General features: G+C 44.4%; 1 protein-coding gene across 4 annotated transcripts in view; it reads left to right on the forward strand.

Moving 5' to 3' along the window:
* The first annotated feature begins 4216 nt into the window (after nucleotides 1-4216).
* TENT4A (terminal nucleotidyltransferase 4A) overlaps nucleotides 4217-13947 on the forward strand; it is a 52593-nt gene continuing 42862 nt past the window's right edge. For all 4 annotated transcript variants that reach the window (XM_072328431.1, XM_072328429.1, XM_072328432.1 and 1 more), the window contains exon 1: nucleotides 4217-5430. In XM_072328431.1, coding sequence (XP_072184532.1) covers nucleotides 4604-5430 — 827 coding nt within the window. In that variant the 5' untranslated portion in view covers nucleotides 4217-4603. The remainder of the gene's footprint in view (nucleotides 5431-13947) is intronic.

The following is a 13947-nucleotide window of genomic DNA, read 5'->3' on the forward strand; positions in this document are numbered from 1 at the left end:
ACCTGTTCCAGTGCGTCACCACCCTCTGGGTGAAAAACTTCCTCCTAACATCTAACTTAAACCTCCCCTGTCTCAGTTTAAAACCATTCCCCTTAGTTCTATCACTATCCACCCATGTAAACAGCCACTCCCCTTCTGTTTATATCCTTTCTTCAAGAACTGGAAGACCACAGTGAGGTCTCCCTGGAGCTTTCTCTTCTCCAAGCTAAACAAGCCCAGTTCCTCATGTCCATAAATATATTTACAGAAGAAAAACATGGCAATAGTATAGAGTATAGTTAAGGAAACTATCTCCCCCTTACCTCCTCCTCAACACTTTCTCCTGATAACTAGAGCACTCCGAGGGTCACAGGTTAGGTAACGATGCACCCCCTTGGCTGGACAGCCTTTTTCTCATGCTCCGATCTAGTCAGAAACTGTGGATTGCCCTTTTTAATCTCTTCAGCAGATACATCTGGCTAGAAGTAGTGCTGAAAGTTGTTCCTGGTCCTTCTTCATCCATACTGTGCTGTAGTCTGCAAAGGCTAAGAAGAAGGAGAGTAGAGCTGGTGAGCACGAAGGATGCAAAGCGTCAGAGCCCTGCAGCAAGACTGGATGGCCAGAATTAAGGTCATGTGGGCCAAAGTCCTGGAGTGGTGCTGGAGAATGTGAACTATTGGAGAACTTGTTGGTCACTTCTCAACCCCTGCACTGGCCTGTTGGAATCACACCTGTGGCAAATGCCAACTTCAGAGAAGGGCATTAAGTTTGAATCACAAGGGTGTGATATATTAGCATTTTACCATTTCCAGGGGTGTCAACTGAGGCATATTAGAGGTATGAGACACAACCTGCTTTCATCTGTGTTAATGAGTTCAGAGTGTTCAGTGTTTGTTTAAAAATACATTAATAGCAAGCATTGGGCAACACTGCCTAGCATGTTCCATGGAGGTATTCAACTCAATTGCCATTATTTACCAAATTATATGAAGTATTCACACAGTTGGAATTGTGCTCATCAGGACACAAAAGTCATCAACCACAAGGTTACCAAATACTCCAGCACTGTCCATGTTGCCAAATCAAAGACGTATTTGCCTGGATCTAAAACTGAAATAGAAGCGTCATCCGAGAGAGTAGTGGTTGTGTTTCCTGTGAAAAGCAGCCAGATTAAAACAATTTATAACAGATTAATTAAATGGCCTCTGAAGTAATGAAACTATATTTTTAGTCATTAATCATATGACTCGGGCTATTCCCTTTAAATATTACCTTAAAGAAATTGAAGCAGATCTAGAACAGCGTGTTACTGGCATAAGGCAGGCAATGCTACTATGAGGCATTTTAGTACAGTGTTAATAAACTGAATAGACCATTTGAACTTCCCCACAGCAAGCAAGGCGTTCTGCCTTCTGAGATTAGGATCTTCTCATTATCCAGGTCCTCACAAGTTCACCAGTGGGAAGGAAGCCCTTACCAAAAAAAAAAAGCACAAACACTTCTCACAGTCAGAATATCTCACATTCACACCTTCTGAGACTTCAGTGGGCAGTTTCATTCACGAAAGGACAAGTGAATTAAAATCAACCGGTATTTTTAAAAATCAGCCCTTGCAAAGGAAATTCTCACTACCTTTACAGGGAATGCCTTATTATAAGGAAAAACATCCTTTCCTTGATTACCTGTTTTTCATACAGTCTCTAAAACCTTTTCATTGACACAGTAAACTAGTGTGTGTTTTCTTAAGTTCTTAGTGACAGGATGAGGGGAAATGGCCTCAAGTTGCACCAGGGCAAGTTTAGGTTGGATATTAGGAAGAACTTCTTTACAGAAAGGGTGGTTAGGTACTGGAATAGGCTCCCCAGGGAGGTGGTTGAATCACCATCCCTGGATGTGTTTAAGAGCCGTTTGGATGTGGTACTCAGGGATATGATTTAGCAGAGGTTTTTTTAGAGCCGGGGTACTGGTTAGGCTGCGGTTGGACTTGATGATCTTCAAGGTCTTTTCCAACCTGGGTAATTCTATGATTCTATGATTCCCTTGTTTCCTTCCCACCTTTCCTTTCCTCCTCTCTTCCTTAATTATTTGGCACGGACTTGCAAGTATTTTGTAAGTCAGTAGATCTCATAAATTCTTTTATAGTGATTTTACTTCTTCTAAACATCCAAAAGAGGACCCTGAATTGTAACGCTTAGCACTGGATTCACAACCAAGTTATGTTCCAAGCCCTGATTTTGATTGAATCTCTCCGAGCAGAATTTTAGCAAGAACAATTACTTTGGCTGAAAAGTGACAAATTATTATGCACAGATGGAAGGCTAATATGTATTATGGACCATAATACCAAGAGAGATTATTTTTCAGAGTGCAATTGCCTTGTAATTTTAGATATTAACAACATAATTAATTATATTAATTAAAAAATCTAGCTCAATTAAGTTCACTTGCATTTAGTTCCAAAATCATCCTCAGTGTGCCAAAATGGGGGAAAAGAATGGGGTGGCCCTCCCTTTTTTGATCAGAAGAAACACAAATAGCAGGACAGATATTCATTTCGTTCTCCTGCCTTAATAACAGGTTATGGTATTTATGTGAGAATTGTTTGTTATATGTGAGATTACACTATGGATACAAGCTAGTTTTAAATAACCAAAGCAAAAAGGATGTATTTAGATTTCTTAATGGATATATTAGGAACAGGAAAGCAAGACCTGACAGTAGACAGTGATAATTTCCCTTGTCCTTGTGTCACAAGAAGCCATTGGCTCTTACTGCTTCGTAAGTTGAACACTTTGAAAGGATATTCAAAGGAATATACTGAAAGGATAGCATGTAATGTCTTCTCTTCTGAGGAGATAATTCACTGACTTGCTGCAAGCTTCAAAGAATCATAGTGAGATACATGAGTAAACTGGTCTATTAACAAACCACCCCTTACCCATTTCTCAGAGGATAGTTATTTCTTCTTCATATTACATTCTTCTTCATTCTTACAATGTGGAGTAAGTTATCAACTCTGAGTAGGCTGTGCCCCAAACTTTCACCATATGTCTGCTATTACATGAACGCAGTATTTGCTGGCTTGAATCCATCGACAAAACACGACTATAGCGTCACAAATAATGAATACATGAAAAGTTAAAACCAATGAGAAGCAAAGCCTTCTCAGAAGATTGTAGCTACCTTGGGAAACAGCCTGGCCCTTTCAAAACTCTACTGGGACTGGAGAGTTTTAGCATGGACATGGCAGCTTGAAGTTGTGATCTTTACCTAAGTGGAGCTATAAGGGTTAAGGCCGGGGCTCTCCCGGTCTTCTCAGTATTTCAGAGTGGATCCACAAAGCACCCATAGTGACTCCCAACCCAGGAGTTATTGTGGGGAAATACTGCTGGTCCTGGAACCCTCTTACTAAATCTGGGCCATCATGGAGACAAGAATGTGAGGTACTGGAGGATAAAAGGAGACAGTATACTTCTGTGGTTTGTTTCTTATGGTACGCATTTAAGAAGGGCAAAGTTGAGGGCCCTCTTAGAGTGTCTCCAAGTTAAGTTAAAAGCAAAACAAAACTATCCAAATGCCTTTGGGAAGGCGAACTGTAAAACCAAGGACTCAAAGCAGCTGAAGTACGTGCTACTTAACTGTACACCTGGTTGATCTATCAAGCCAGAAGTGCAGCACGGTTTCATTAGGTGGGAATTGTGGTGAAGGCGCTTTTACATGAAAGACAATCAATGTTTGGTTAGTTTGTCGCGTGCTTCTAAGTATAGTTTGCATGGTTGTTTTTTTTTTTAAAGACAAATCTGTTTCTTATGACCCAAACACTGGCTGCTCGATTTCCAAAAGCAAGGGTGAGGCTCTCATCCCTCCAGTCAGTTTCTCTTTCCCTCAGGCTTAAGTTAGAGAACGCAGCTGTATCAAATGCCACGATAACAGTATCACTTCTGCATATAATATTCCCTGCTAACAAACGGATCCCGCTCCCTCCTCCTGTCCGTCCCCTCCCTTGCTCCACTTAGTTCGTTAACAATAAACTGCAGAACTATCGCTTTTCGTCCCCGATAGAACCCCAGTAGCACAGCACACTGCCTAAGGAACCTCCCCTCGCCCCGAGCTACACACGGCGACCAATCACCCCCGGCTACGGGAGGGCCGCTCCGCGCATACGCAGCAGCCGCCCCGAACCCCTCCTCCAACCCCAGGGCTTCCGAACCCTTCCGAAGCCCCCATCGGGGCAGGCATGCGCGCTGGGCAGCGGGCAGTCTTCCCAACGTCCTTCTGTTCGCCCCCCCTTTCCCAGCGGATCACGGCCCCCCTCCCGAGGCCTCCAACACGCATGTGCGGTTGCCAGGGCGGCCGGCTGCGGTGAAGGTTTAAAATCGGCGGGGCATGCGCAGCGCCGCTCCGGGCTCTGGCGAGGGGGACGCCACATTGGATCGGCGCGGGGAGCGCTCCGGGCAGCGCCGGGCCGGTACGGTGCTCGCCTCGCCGGGCCGCATGTCGCCGCTCCCGGCCCGCGCGTAGTGCCGCTCCGGGCCCGGCGCGCTGAGGCGAGCGGCTGCGCGGTGAGCGGGCGGCGGCGCGGCGCTCTGGCCGGGCCGTGAGGGTCGGAGGCGGGCGGGCGTGGATGGATCCCCGCGTGGCCTGGATCCAGCCCGAGCAGAAAGGCCCCGCGAATGCGCTCTGGATGCAGATCTGGGAGACCTCGCAGGGCGTGGGGGGCCGCGGCGGCGGCGGCGCCTTCCCGCACTACCTCTGCCTCAACTCCCCGGCGCTGGACTCGGCCGCCGCCGCCGCCTCACCGCCCCGCGGCCACGGCTGCGCCCGGCTCGGGGCGCCCGGCGGCGGCTGCTGCTCCTCGTCCTCGCCGCCGTCTCCCTCGCCGTCCCCCCCGGCGCTGCTGACCGGACTGGTGCCCGCCGCCGGCCCCGCGGCGGTGGTGAACGGCGGCGGCGAGGGAGGGCGGCGGCTGCAGAAGTCTCCCTCGGTGTCTTCCTCGTCCTCCTGTTCGTCGGTGGAGTCCGGCACCGAGAGCCCCGGCTTCTCATCCTCGGGGTCGTGCGGCGGTGGCGGCGGCTCTTCCTCTTCCTCCTGCGGCCCCCGGGCGGCCGCGGCTCCTCCCGGGCTGCCTGGCAGCGGTGCCGGGCCCGGGGAGTTCTTCAACTTCCACGAGAGCGGCAAAGCGAACGGCGCGCACGGGCACCACCCGGCATCGCACCTCTCCCGCAACCCCCACCCGCCGCCGCCGGCCTCTCCCCAGCAGCACCAGTACCACCCGGGCCGCAGGAAACGAGAGAATAAGGCCAGCACCTATGGCATGAATTACCTGCTCTCCGGCAGCCGCGGCGTGGCCGTCGCCACCTCTCCACACCAGCAGCGTCAGCCGTCCCAGCCCGCGCTGCAGAGCCCCGGCACCCCCTGGAAGAGCAGGAAGTACAGCCCGGGCGTGCAGGGGTGAGCGGCTGGGGGGCGGGGAGGGGAAGGAAGGGGGGCTCGGGGTGCGGGTATAGAGCTCTTGGAGCACCTATGCCTGTGACAAGAAATGGTGCCATCCCGCAGATGCAGCAGCATGGGCCTTCTGTTGTGCTGAGCTGAGAAGCGTCGAAGGGTTCCTGTAGAAATCAAAAGTGTGGAAGTGCAAGGGAAGCGTTTCAGAGGTCTTCAGGGCTTCTCATCTTGGAAGGGTTTTCTTCAGTTTGGAAGAGCTCTAAGGAAAACCCTGCAGTAATTTTTAGATGCTTGTACTTGGGCTGGAGCAGGCTGGATGCTCGGGGGAGTGTTCAGAACATAATAGATCTGGAGGGAAGTGCCCAGCTCTGCCTGAGTAAAGTGTCAGAGTCAGTATGGACTTGATGCAGTTTTGAGGGATATACTCTCTATAGTCAGCCAGTGTCTAAACTGAAACCTCGGCTCCCTGAACAGCAAGAATGCTTTGTATAAAGCTTGTCCTCTTCTTTCGCTATTACTTTCTCATGCGACAGGCTAGTTGGAAAGGCAGAGTTGATTCAGATGGTTTTATTGGAGGGATGGGAGTTTGAGTAGAGCGCATCTGGGGCACGCTGTGAGATGTCTTCCAGCTGTCAAACATCACTCAGCCACAGGATAACATTGCTTTCTAAATTTAAGGTTATCTTACTTGCTGCATTGATTGACTGGAGGAGACTTCTCATGGCATTTTGAAAGTATTTTCTTTGAACTTAGAGAATCCAAAGCTCTTGAACGCATGTGGGAGTAAAGGCACTGCCTAGCTGTAGTAGGAAACATAACTGGGTGTGCTGGAGATATTTCAGTGAGAGCTTTACCTGAAGGATGGCGTCCTTCTTTTCTGGGTGGTGCTGTCAGACATTGGGTGCTTTGTAGTTGTTCTGAAGTATTAAAGTTTGGTTTTTGCAAGCCATAGCCTCTCCTGACAGAGGTCAAGATCTGACCGCTCCATTTAATCCTGAAACGACACTGAAAAGGAATGTTGCTGGCAGGAAGTGAAGTTGTATGTATAAAATTCTAGTAGTATCTCTAAAATAGCCTGAGTCTTTTTTCTGTATTTCCAGAGATGTGCTGTGGAATGCTTAGTTAACATCTTAATTTGTCTGTGTGAGAATTGTTAGTGTCAGGGAGGCAACTTTACAGGCAGACTGATGAGCAGAGCTATGGCAAATCCAAGTTCTGTTCTCTAGCTATTAGGATCAGCACCATTTATGCTAACACTTCACTTGTCTTTTTGTCTTCTGGCCTTCTATTGTTTAGCCAAGCTCCACCTGATCTGTTCAGTTGCATAACACAGGTGCTCTTTTGCTAAGGAGTTAATGCAAACTTATTGGCTATGTATCTTTGGAAGTGGGAGCTGCTTTGCTTCCTGGCCTTGTTAAGGATTTGTGTTACAACAGTGAGGCCTGATTCTAGCAGAGGGTTGGAGGGGTAGGTAACTACGGCATGTGATGACATGGTTCCAGATTGCCTTGTGATTAGTTTGTCAAATCTCATACCTCTAATGCTTCACAAAACGGTATGCGTGCCATGGAATAGCAGGGAGCTATTGCTGGAGGAGAGCATAGAAGCAGAGTCTGTAGACCTATGTAGAAGTCTTAAGCTTGCTGAATGTTGGACAAGCACATGTTCAAGAGCAGTTTTGGTCTTGAAACTTTTCTATGAAGTATTTCTGTGATAGAAATAACATGAAAATATTGTCACTAATAGAGGTGCTTTAGATGTCTGTTTTCTACAGTAATGCCTGACTGCTTTTGAGATTCATTTTCTTGAAGCTAGGCTAGCGTGTTATTTGGCTGTTCAAACAATGGCATCATCGTGAAAATACTGGAGTGGGAATAGATCCTTACAGTGGTTTCTTCTGGAACAGTTACGTTCATTACTTGCTGTCTAGCATTACTTGGAACTGTCAGCCTAGCCCTGAAGCGTCACGTCTGTAACTGGCTGTCTGTTGGCAGGCAGAGTGTCTTCTGTGTGTCAAAGTGCTGTATGCTGCTCTCTAGTCAATCTCCACAATCCTTAGTTGCAAGCTGATTTGGATATAAATGACAGGAGGGAGGGCTTGATCGTTGATGCTCTAATGTGCATCAGTGTTATCTGGTAGTGGTGTAGGGCTTATTTTGCTGTGTATATAGTTTGTTGTAGAGTGTAGTTTAAGTGGTGCAGAAAAAACAAGTGATAAGCAGTAGCTCAGGGTTACGTACTGTCTTTTGTAAGGAGGCACGGAAATGTTAGGCTTTGCTTGCACTCTTCTAGGATGCAGTGATACTTTTGGTGGAGTGCATGCATGCTTTGAAATAGTACTGTGCTGTCTTCAATTTCTCTTTCACAGCTGGACATGATCTATAGCAGTGCATGTCATTGTCATTTTTTCCACATGGACCATCTTCAGTGTCTTTGTGATGGTAAGTGTGGTGATATTCAGGAATGCTGTATGCTGTAGACGTTGTGCTTTGCTCTATCTTATGGCATTCCTCTTTCTCCAGTGGACTCGCATCTGCTGCTCTCACCACCTTCTGACAGCAGCATGCCAGACTTTGTGTTGTAAAGGAAATATCGTCTCTCATAAAACACTGAGAACAGTCATGCTTGATTAGAGTTTATCTGAAAGCTGTGCTTTAGCTAGCCCCAAGTTGACCTTTATGTTGTCTTTTTCCACATGTTTGGAAGATAGTGAGGAGGGTGAAGAAAGCCTTATTTGTTCTGGTGCGCCAGTGGAGTGATTAATTTAGCAATTAAATGCCTGGAGTTAGATCAGGAGTGCAGCTCAGAACAGAGGACAGATGGACTGATTTCAGATGTGCTGAAGATAAGTGTGCTGTAGCACTATTGGGTTAGTTCAAACTTCTGTGACAGTTCAGAACTACAAGTGATTTTTTTGGTAGCTTGAAGTACATCAAGTGATTTTACATCAGATGTAGAATTGTATTAGATGTCCTTTGTGTATCAAATTAGTACCACTTTTCTATAAAATCTGTATTTGAAACATGTGAATAAGTATAACATTCAGAGTGCTTTAAAATACCAGAAATTTGTTTCAAAATGTGGAATCAGGCTGTTCTGAACTTCCTACTAAGGACTCCATTGCAAAGTTTGCAATGCTTGTGTGACCAACAATATGGTAGTTTAAAATGTAGTTCATAGCTTGAGAAGTAAAACATCAAATCTGTTTTAATGCTTTGCTTTTTAATATGAATGTAGCCAAGTGTAGCCATTTCTAGCTGTCAAAAGCCTGTACTGCTTGAAACTTAGTGCAAAGTGTTCAGATTCTTTGTAGATGCTGAATATCCAGCATACGGTTACAGTGCTGTGCAGAAACAACAGTGGCTTACGGAGGGCTGGTTTGAGTACTGAGTGTGTTACAGTGCATTGAAATGGTGCTAGGCCTGCACTCATAGCTTTGCACGGCATCTGACACCTTGCGAAATTGCATCCATTTCACCCCCACAGCAGTTGTCTTTAACTGTCTCTTGTTAGGAACACAAGTGTTCTGTCGTAGAGTTCAGGGGGTATAAACACCTCCACGCCTCCACATTTGATAAGGCTGAAGGAAGGTACATGGTGGCACTGTCTGGCTGTGGTAACTGATGCCCAGGAAGTGTTCTTTTGAGCAAAGTAAGGTTATGATGATGCTTTCCCAGAACGCTTGTTTCCACAGGATTTCAGCAGCTGAAGGATGCTGCCTACTGAAAGCTACGTGCTGAAATTCATTTCAGTAGCTGCTGGGGTGTGGAGTTCTTAATGTATACCAAACCTATATTAGGTTTTGTTTTTCACCTGTCCTAATTCTAAACTCTTTGTTGCTGTTAGGGCTGAATGTGTGGGAATGCCATGTGAACAGCCTCTTCTGCATATTTGTATTTTCTTGTGCTTTGGCTGAGCAGAAGAAATGCAAACTTGAGAAACTGTGAAGCCTTTTCTGTCTGCTCTTGGGAGTATCCAGCATTGATAAAGGCGCTGTGGGATTCCCAAGGGTGTTTTTCTCACTTCAAGGCAGTGCTTGCTATAATGCCTTCCAATAGTCAACACCGTGGTCTGTGTTTCATCCACACTACTATTAAATAATTAGTGTCTGTTACAGATAACTTTGGATGGATACCTGCAGTGAAAGTTTTGATATAGAAGAGGCAGGCATTGCTGGCAGTGTGTGACAGATTCTTGTTTCATCTGGCTTTAGGATTAGGGTGGACCTAGGCAGTATATACTGGAATATGCAAGGAGAAGGGCACAAGTTGGTCCCAGTAAGTGACTGGAGAGAGACTTGAGAAAGCATTAGGAAGTGGTTGAATGGATTATTGTTTTCATGCCTAGAGGTTGGTATGCAGCAGAGTTCAAGGCAGCTCCTGGATGAATTGTCACATGAATAGAGTGTAGAATGCCTAATGCCCTTTTTGCAGACAACCAAGCTGACTAAGGTGAAGCTCCAAAGCTTTCCTTGCGGAGTGAATGCCTAGCACAGTTAGATTGTTTTCAGTAGTGGAAGGAAAGGAAGCAGTGGCAGATGACATGGGACACAGATGCTGAGCTGCAATGGTATAGTGTGAGAAGGGCTTACTGAAGAGATGCTTGCATGCGTATAAAGGAGAATAAGACATGCTTGGAGCAGTTAAATCCTAGTGTTAGCTTCATTACGCTTCTCAGGTTTGCTAGATTTTTGGCACTCATGGTAATTGGCACTAAGGATAAACAGTTGTACCAGGTGAGACCAAAAGAGGCTGTTGCCAAATGTTGAGAGTAGATTAAATATCAGTGTGAGGCTGTGCTGATATTTCCCAGAGAAACTGCTTATTTTAGTGATCAGTGGCTGCTACAGACTGTGCATTAAGTTCATAATGGATTTGATATATGAATTTGATTCATCTTGAATGGGCATGAGATTGTGGGATCACCAGTGTTCGGTGGCATGGTGTTCCTCAGGTAAGTTGCAATTAAAAACCATTTCTTTGTCCTGTCACTTAAGTTGTAGTTGCTGCTGGTCATGTCTGCATTAAGGCAGTACAGGGGCTCTTTGCATCTGATTTGATCTAACCTTGCCCTTCCCTCTTTCACCTGGCTGTTGTCCACTTTCTAGTCTATAATCCCTTCTGTTGAAGTTACTTCTTGCCTCCAAACATTTGTCACCTCTGCACAGTTCTGCTGCATCTTTGGAGCTCAGACAAACTTAGACCTTCATGTAATAATTATTTCAGTGTTCCTGTACCTTGATGCTTTCTATCTTGTTTGGTTTCTAACACCAGACTTCCTGGTTTTTGCATACTGAGCATTGAACAGATGCTTTTGTGGAGTTCTTACTTGTTGAATTTGATTCTTGATATTGAATCCTCCATTGCATCTATGTAGAGATAGGATAAATGTAAAGCACAATGCAGGAATTATGAGAAGATTGTCTCAAATTCTGACTAATAAGTCATTGTGCAGCCTTTAAATGTCCTGTGGTTCTGCAGCTGGCTTATTTGTAGATAACTTTTGCATCAAATTGTTTGCTGTACTCTGTTCCTTTTCCAGATCACAGATGGGGATATTGAATAGTACAGGACTCTTTGGGACTTCACTAGTGACTTTCCTTTTATACAAAACCTAGGCTTCAGCAACTTATTTTCCATTTAAAAACTTTCTCTACACAAAGATCCCTTCGATCTCACACATCTGCTTACTTTCTGCAAGCTTTTCTCAGGATGTGGACTTCAAATGTTCATAAGTAGGTAATGAGATTTCCTTTGTGGTTCACTGATTCTTGCAAGTAATTCCTCGTGGTTTTCTTTGAGACACGACTTCCTTTTAAGAAAGCTGCGTTGACATCTTGATGTAGTCATAACTATTTATGCATTGCACTGATTCTACCTTTTACTGGGTTGACTGTGTTTTCCTCACGCTCGTTCTTAATGTATTTAATCTTTGAATCCTCTTTTCCTGCTTTACGTGACTTCAGGTTTTTGAAGACGTCTTCTGGTGGGGTACTGTGGCAAGGTCTTTTTTTTCCCTGGAATCTGATGAGCAGTCCATCACACTTCTGCTGTGCAACCACTTTGTCTTCAGTGTGCTTTTAAACACCTTATTCTTTTGGTTAAGATTCTTCAGTTGAAAGACTTCCATGTTTTTATAGTAAGCTGCAGCACTACTCCTATTCAGAAAAGGCTTTGTTGACCTGTGGAGGTATTCAGTGTGTTGGATTTGCTGCTGGTGGTGCTGTGACACATAGATGTGTTTCGAATTATCCTGTGTGCTGCTCAAGACTGAGTTGCATTGCTTCGCTGAAAGGCTATAGTGGCTAATGTCATGCAATAAATACCTGCTATGGGCATTATTAGTTTCTTATCGCTAATGTTTCTGCTGTTGCAACCTTTCTGCTTTGTGTGGGATATTAATCACTTGCCGTGTTTGGGAAAAGAGCAGTATTAAGACAGGGATTGCAGTGTTTAGTGTTCGTTTTATTGGCATAGTGTACTTGCTGATGCAGTTCCAAGGTTTTAACATATGGTAAGCTCCTTCGTTGATGCAACAAAATAACGTGGTGTTTGCTTGGTGCTGTGATGAAGACCAGCAGCCTGTCAGGAGTAACGTACAGCTGTTCAGAAGCTTGCATAGCAGATCTATTTTGTCATGCATCAACTTGGAGCTACTAATATATCAGTTTCTTTTCTTGTTCTTAGTATAATATAGCTCTTAGCACAGTGTAGCTTTTTCAAGGCAAATCCAGTCATTTAGAAGCAATTTGGTTGAGTCTTACTGAATTGATATGCTTTAAAAAACAGATCAGGTTTTGGTTCTTTTTTCTCTTAAAAAAAATGCAGACGTATTCTCCTAAGTCTGGAAGGTGTAGCATAAATCACTTGGTTTGAAGTGTAAAGCAAGCTTAGTTTCTTGAGTGCCTGAACTGCCAGATGCTCTTAAGGAGTAAAACGATAATTGTCCAGAAACTCAATCTAAAATTAGGACAGGGTCTGACTCCAAGAATTTGGGGCAAAGGAAGCTTAGAGAGGAAACAAGATCTTCTGTGGAAATGGTACAGTAGATTTTAAACTACTCTCTTTATTGTACAAATAGGAGCGAATGTACTTTTCCTCTATTCCCTCTGAAGTTCTATATAGCTGAGAGTTTTCTTTTGCTGTTCTGAGTTTGCTGCCTTATATGCAATTATAATGCTAAAGGTAGTTGTTTGAATTACATAGGATATTGCTGCAAGCTAGTCTCGTATTACTGTGTGAACATAGTGTTATGTTTTTGTAGCTTATCTAATCTGTAAGCATAGAGTAATGATCTTTGAGCATTGATGGTAGTGAGGAAGACCGAAGTGGTGGCACCTGATGGGTGTTGTGTGGTGTGGGAAGAGATGAAGTTAATATCCTCTACTAGGTCGTAGTTCTGGTTCTGCTCCTCTTCTAGGCAGCTTCATCCTAGATGATACTGAGAAAAAATCTGCATCTGAGAGTATACAGTTGTAAAGTGGAATAATACAAAAGATGGTAATAACACAAGAAGGATGGTGATAGATATCTAAAAGGTTATATATTGGAAAAGCTCACCAATTTGGATGCCTTCAGTCTGACTGGAAAATGCTGATGCTGGCTATCTGATCTCCATGGAGGAGTAATCTCAAAGAGATGCTGCCTTAGTGGTGGTCAGCCCTTAAATGAAGTCTAGGAGAGGTGGAGTCAAGCTCCACCCCTTCTGGGAGCACAGCTGAATTACTCTCACCTGTGTTCCCACAGCTGACCCGACAGTTGCCTCAGCTGATTAATCAGAGGTTCAGGCTGTGATTATCAGTTTCCCATAGAACAATTGTTTCAATTGTGTATATATTTCATTGAACTATTTTGGCTGTAACACTGTTTTAACAAAAGAGTGTGTGTAGTTGCTTTAGTTTCATTTCACCTGTATTTCCATTATAATACAATTGTGTGTTCCAGTAGTTATAAGTGAAATTAGAGTACTTCAACAGAAGACTGAAATACGCACAGTGGCTGCTGGACTTTAACCATTTAAGCCTGAAGCAGCTGATTCTTCAGGCACTTTTCAGGGTTGTTACTTCACTCAAAATCTATCTTCTTGTTTGCAAGTGCTCTTTCAGTAAAGTGTGTCTTGAAATGTCTTTCCTATGCAGTGCTGATGATGCTGCAGATACAGCATGTAACTACATTTATAAGGATTCTTGACTGTTTCTTTAGACTTCTCATTTAGAAAAATACTCTTTTAAATAAGTAAGGAGAATATTTTCAATGACCAGTAAAATGTAAATGATGCAGTCATGTGTAGGTCTGAGAATAAATTGTGTGCTTAATAGTGTAGGCATGAAAAGAATGTACTTACCTGAGGGAATAGTGTCTGTAGTTTTTCATTCACTTCCTAGATTGTTGATGCAGTTTATGATTTTTTGTTTCGTTACCCTGAGGTAATGAATGTTGCGTGTATAATACTTGCAGATACAGTAAATGATGAGTAAGGTAAATGATCACTGAGAAACCTCCCTTTAAAGAGAGACACTATGAA

This window comes from Excalfactoria chinensis, chromosome 2, assembly GCF_039878825.1.
Source record: "Excalfactoria chinensis isolate bCotChi1 chromosome 2, bCotChi1.hap2, whole genome shotgun sequence".
NCBI classification, from domain to species: Eukaryota; Metazoa; Chordata; class Aves; order Galliformes; family Phasianidae; genus Excalfactoria; species Excalfactoria chinensis.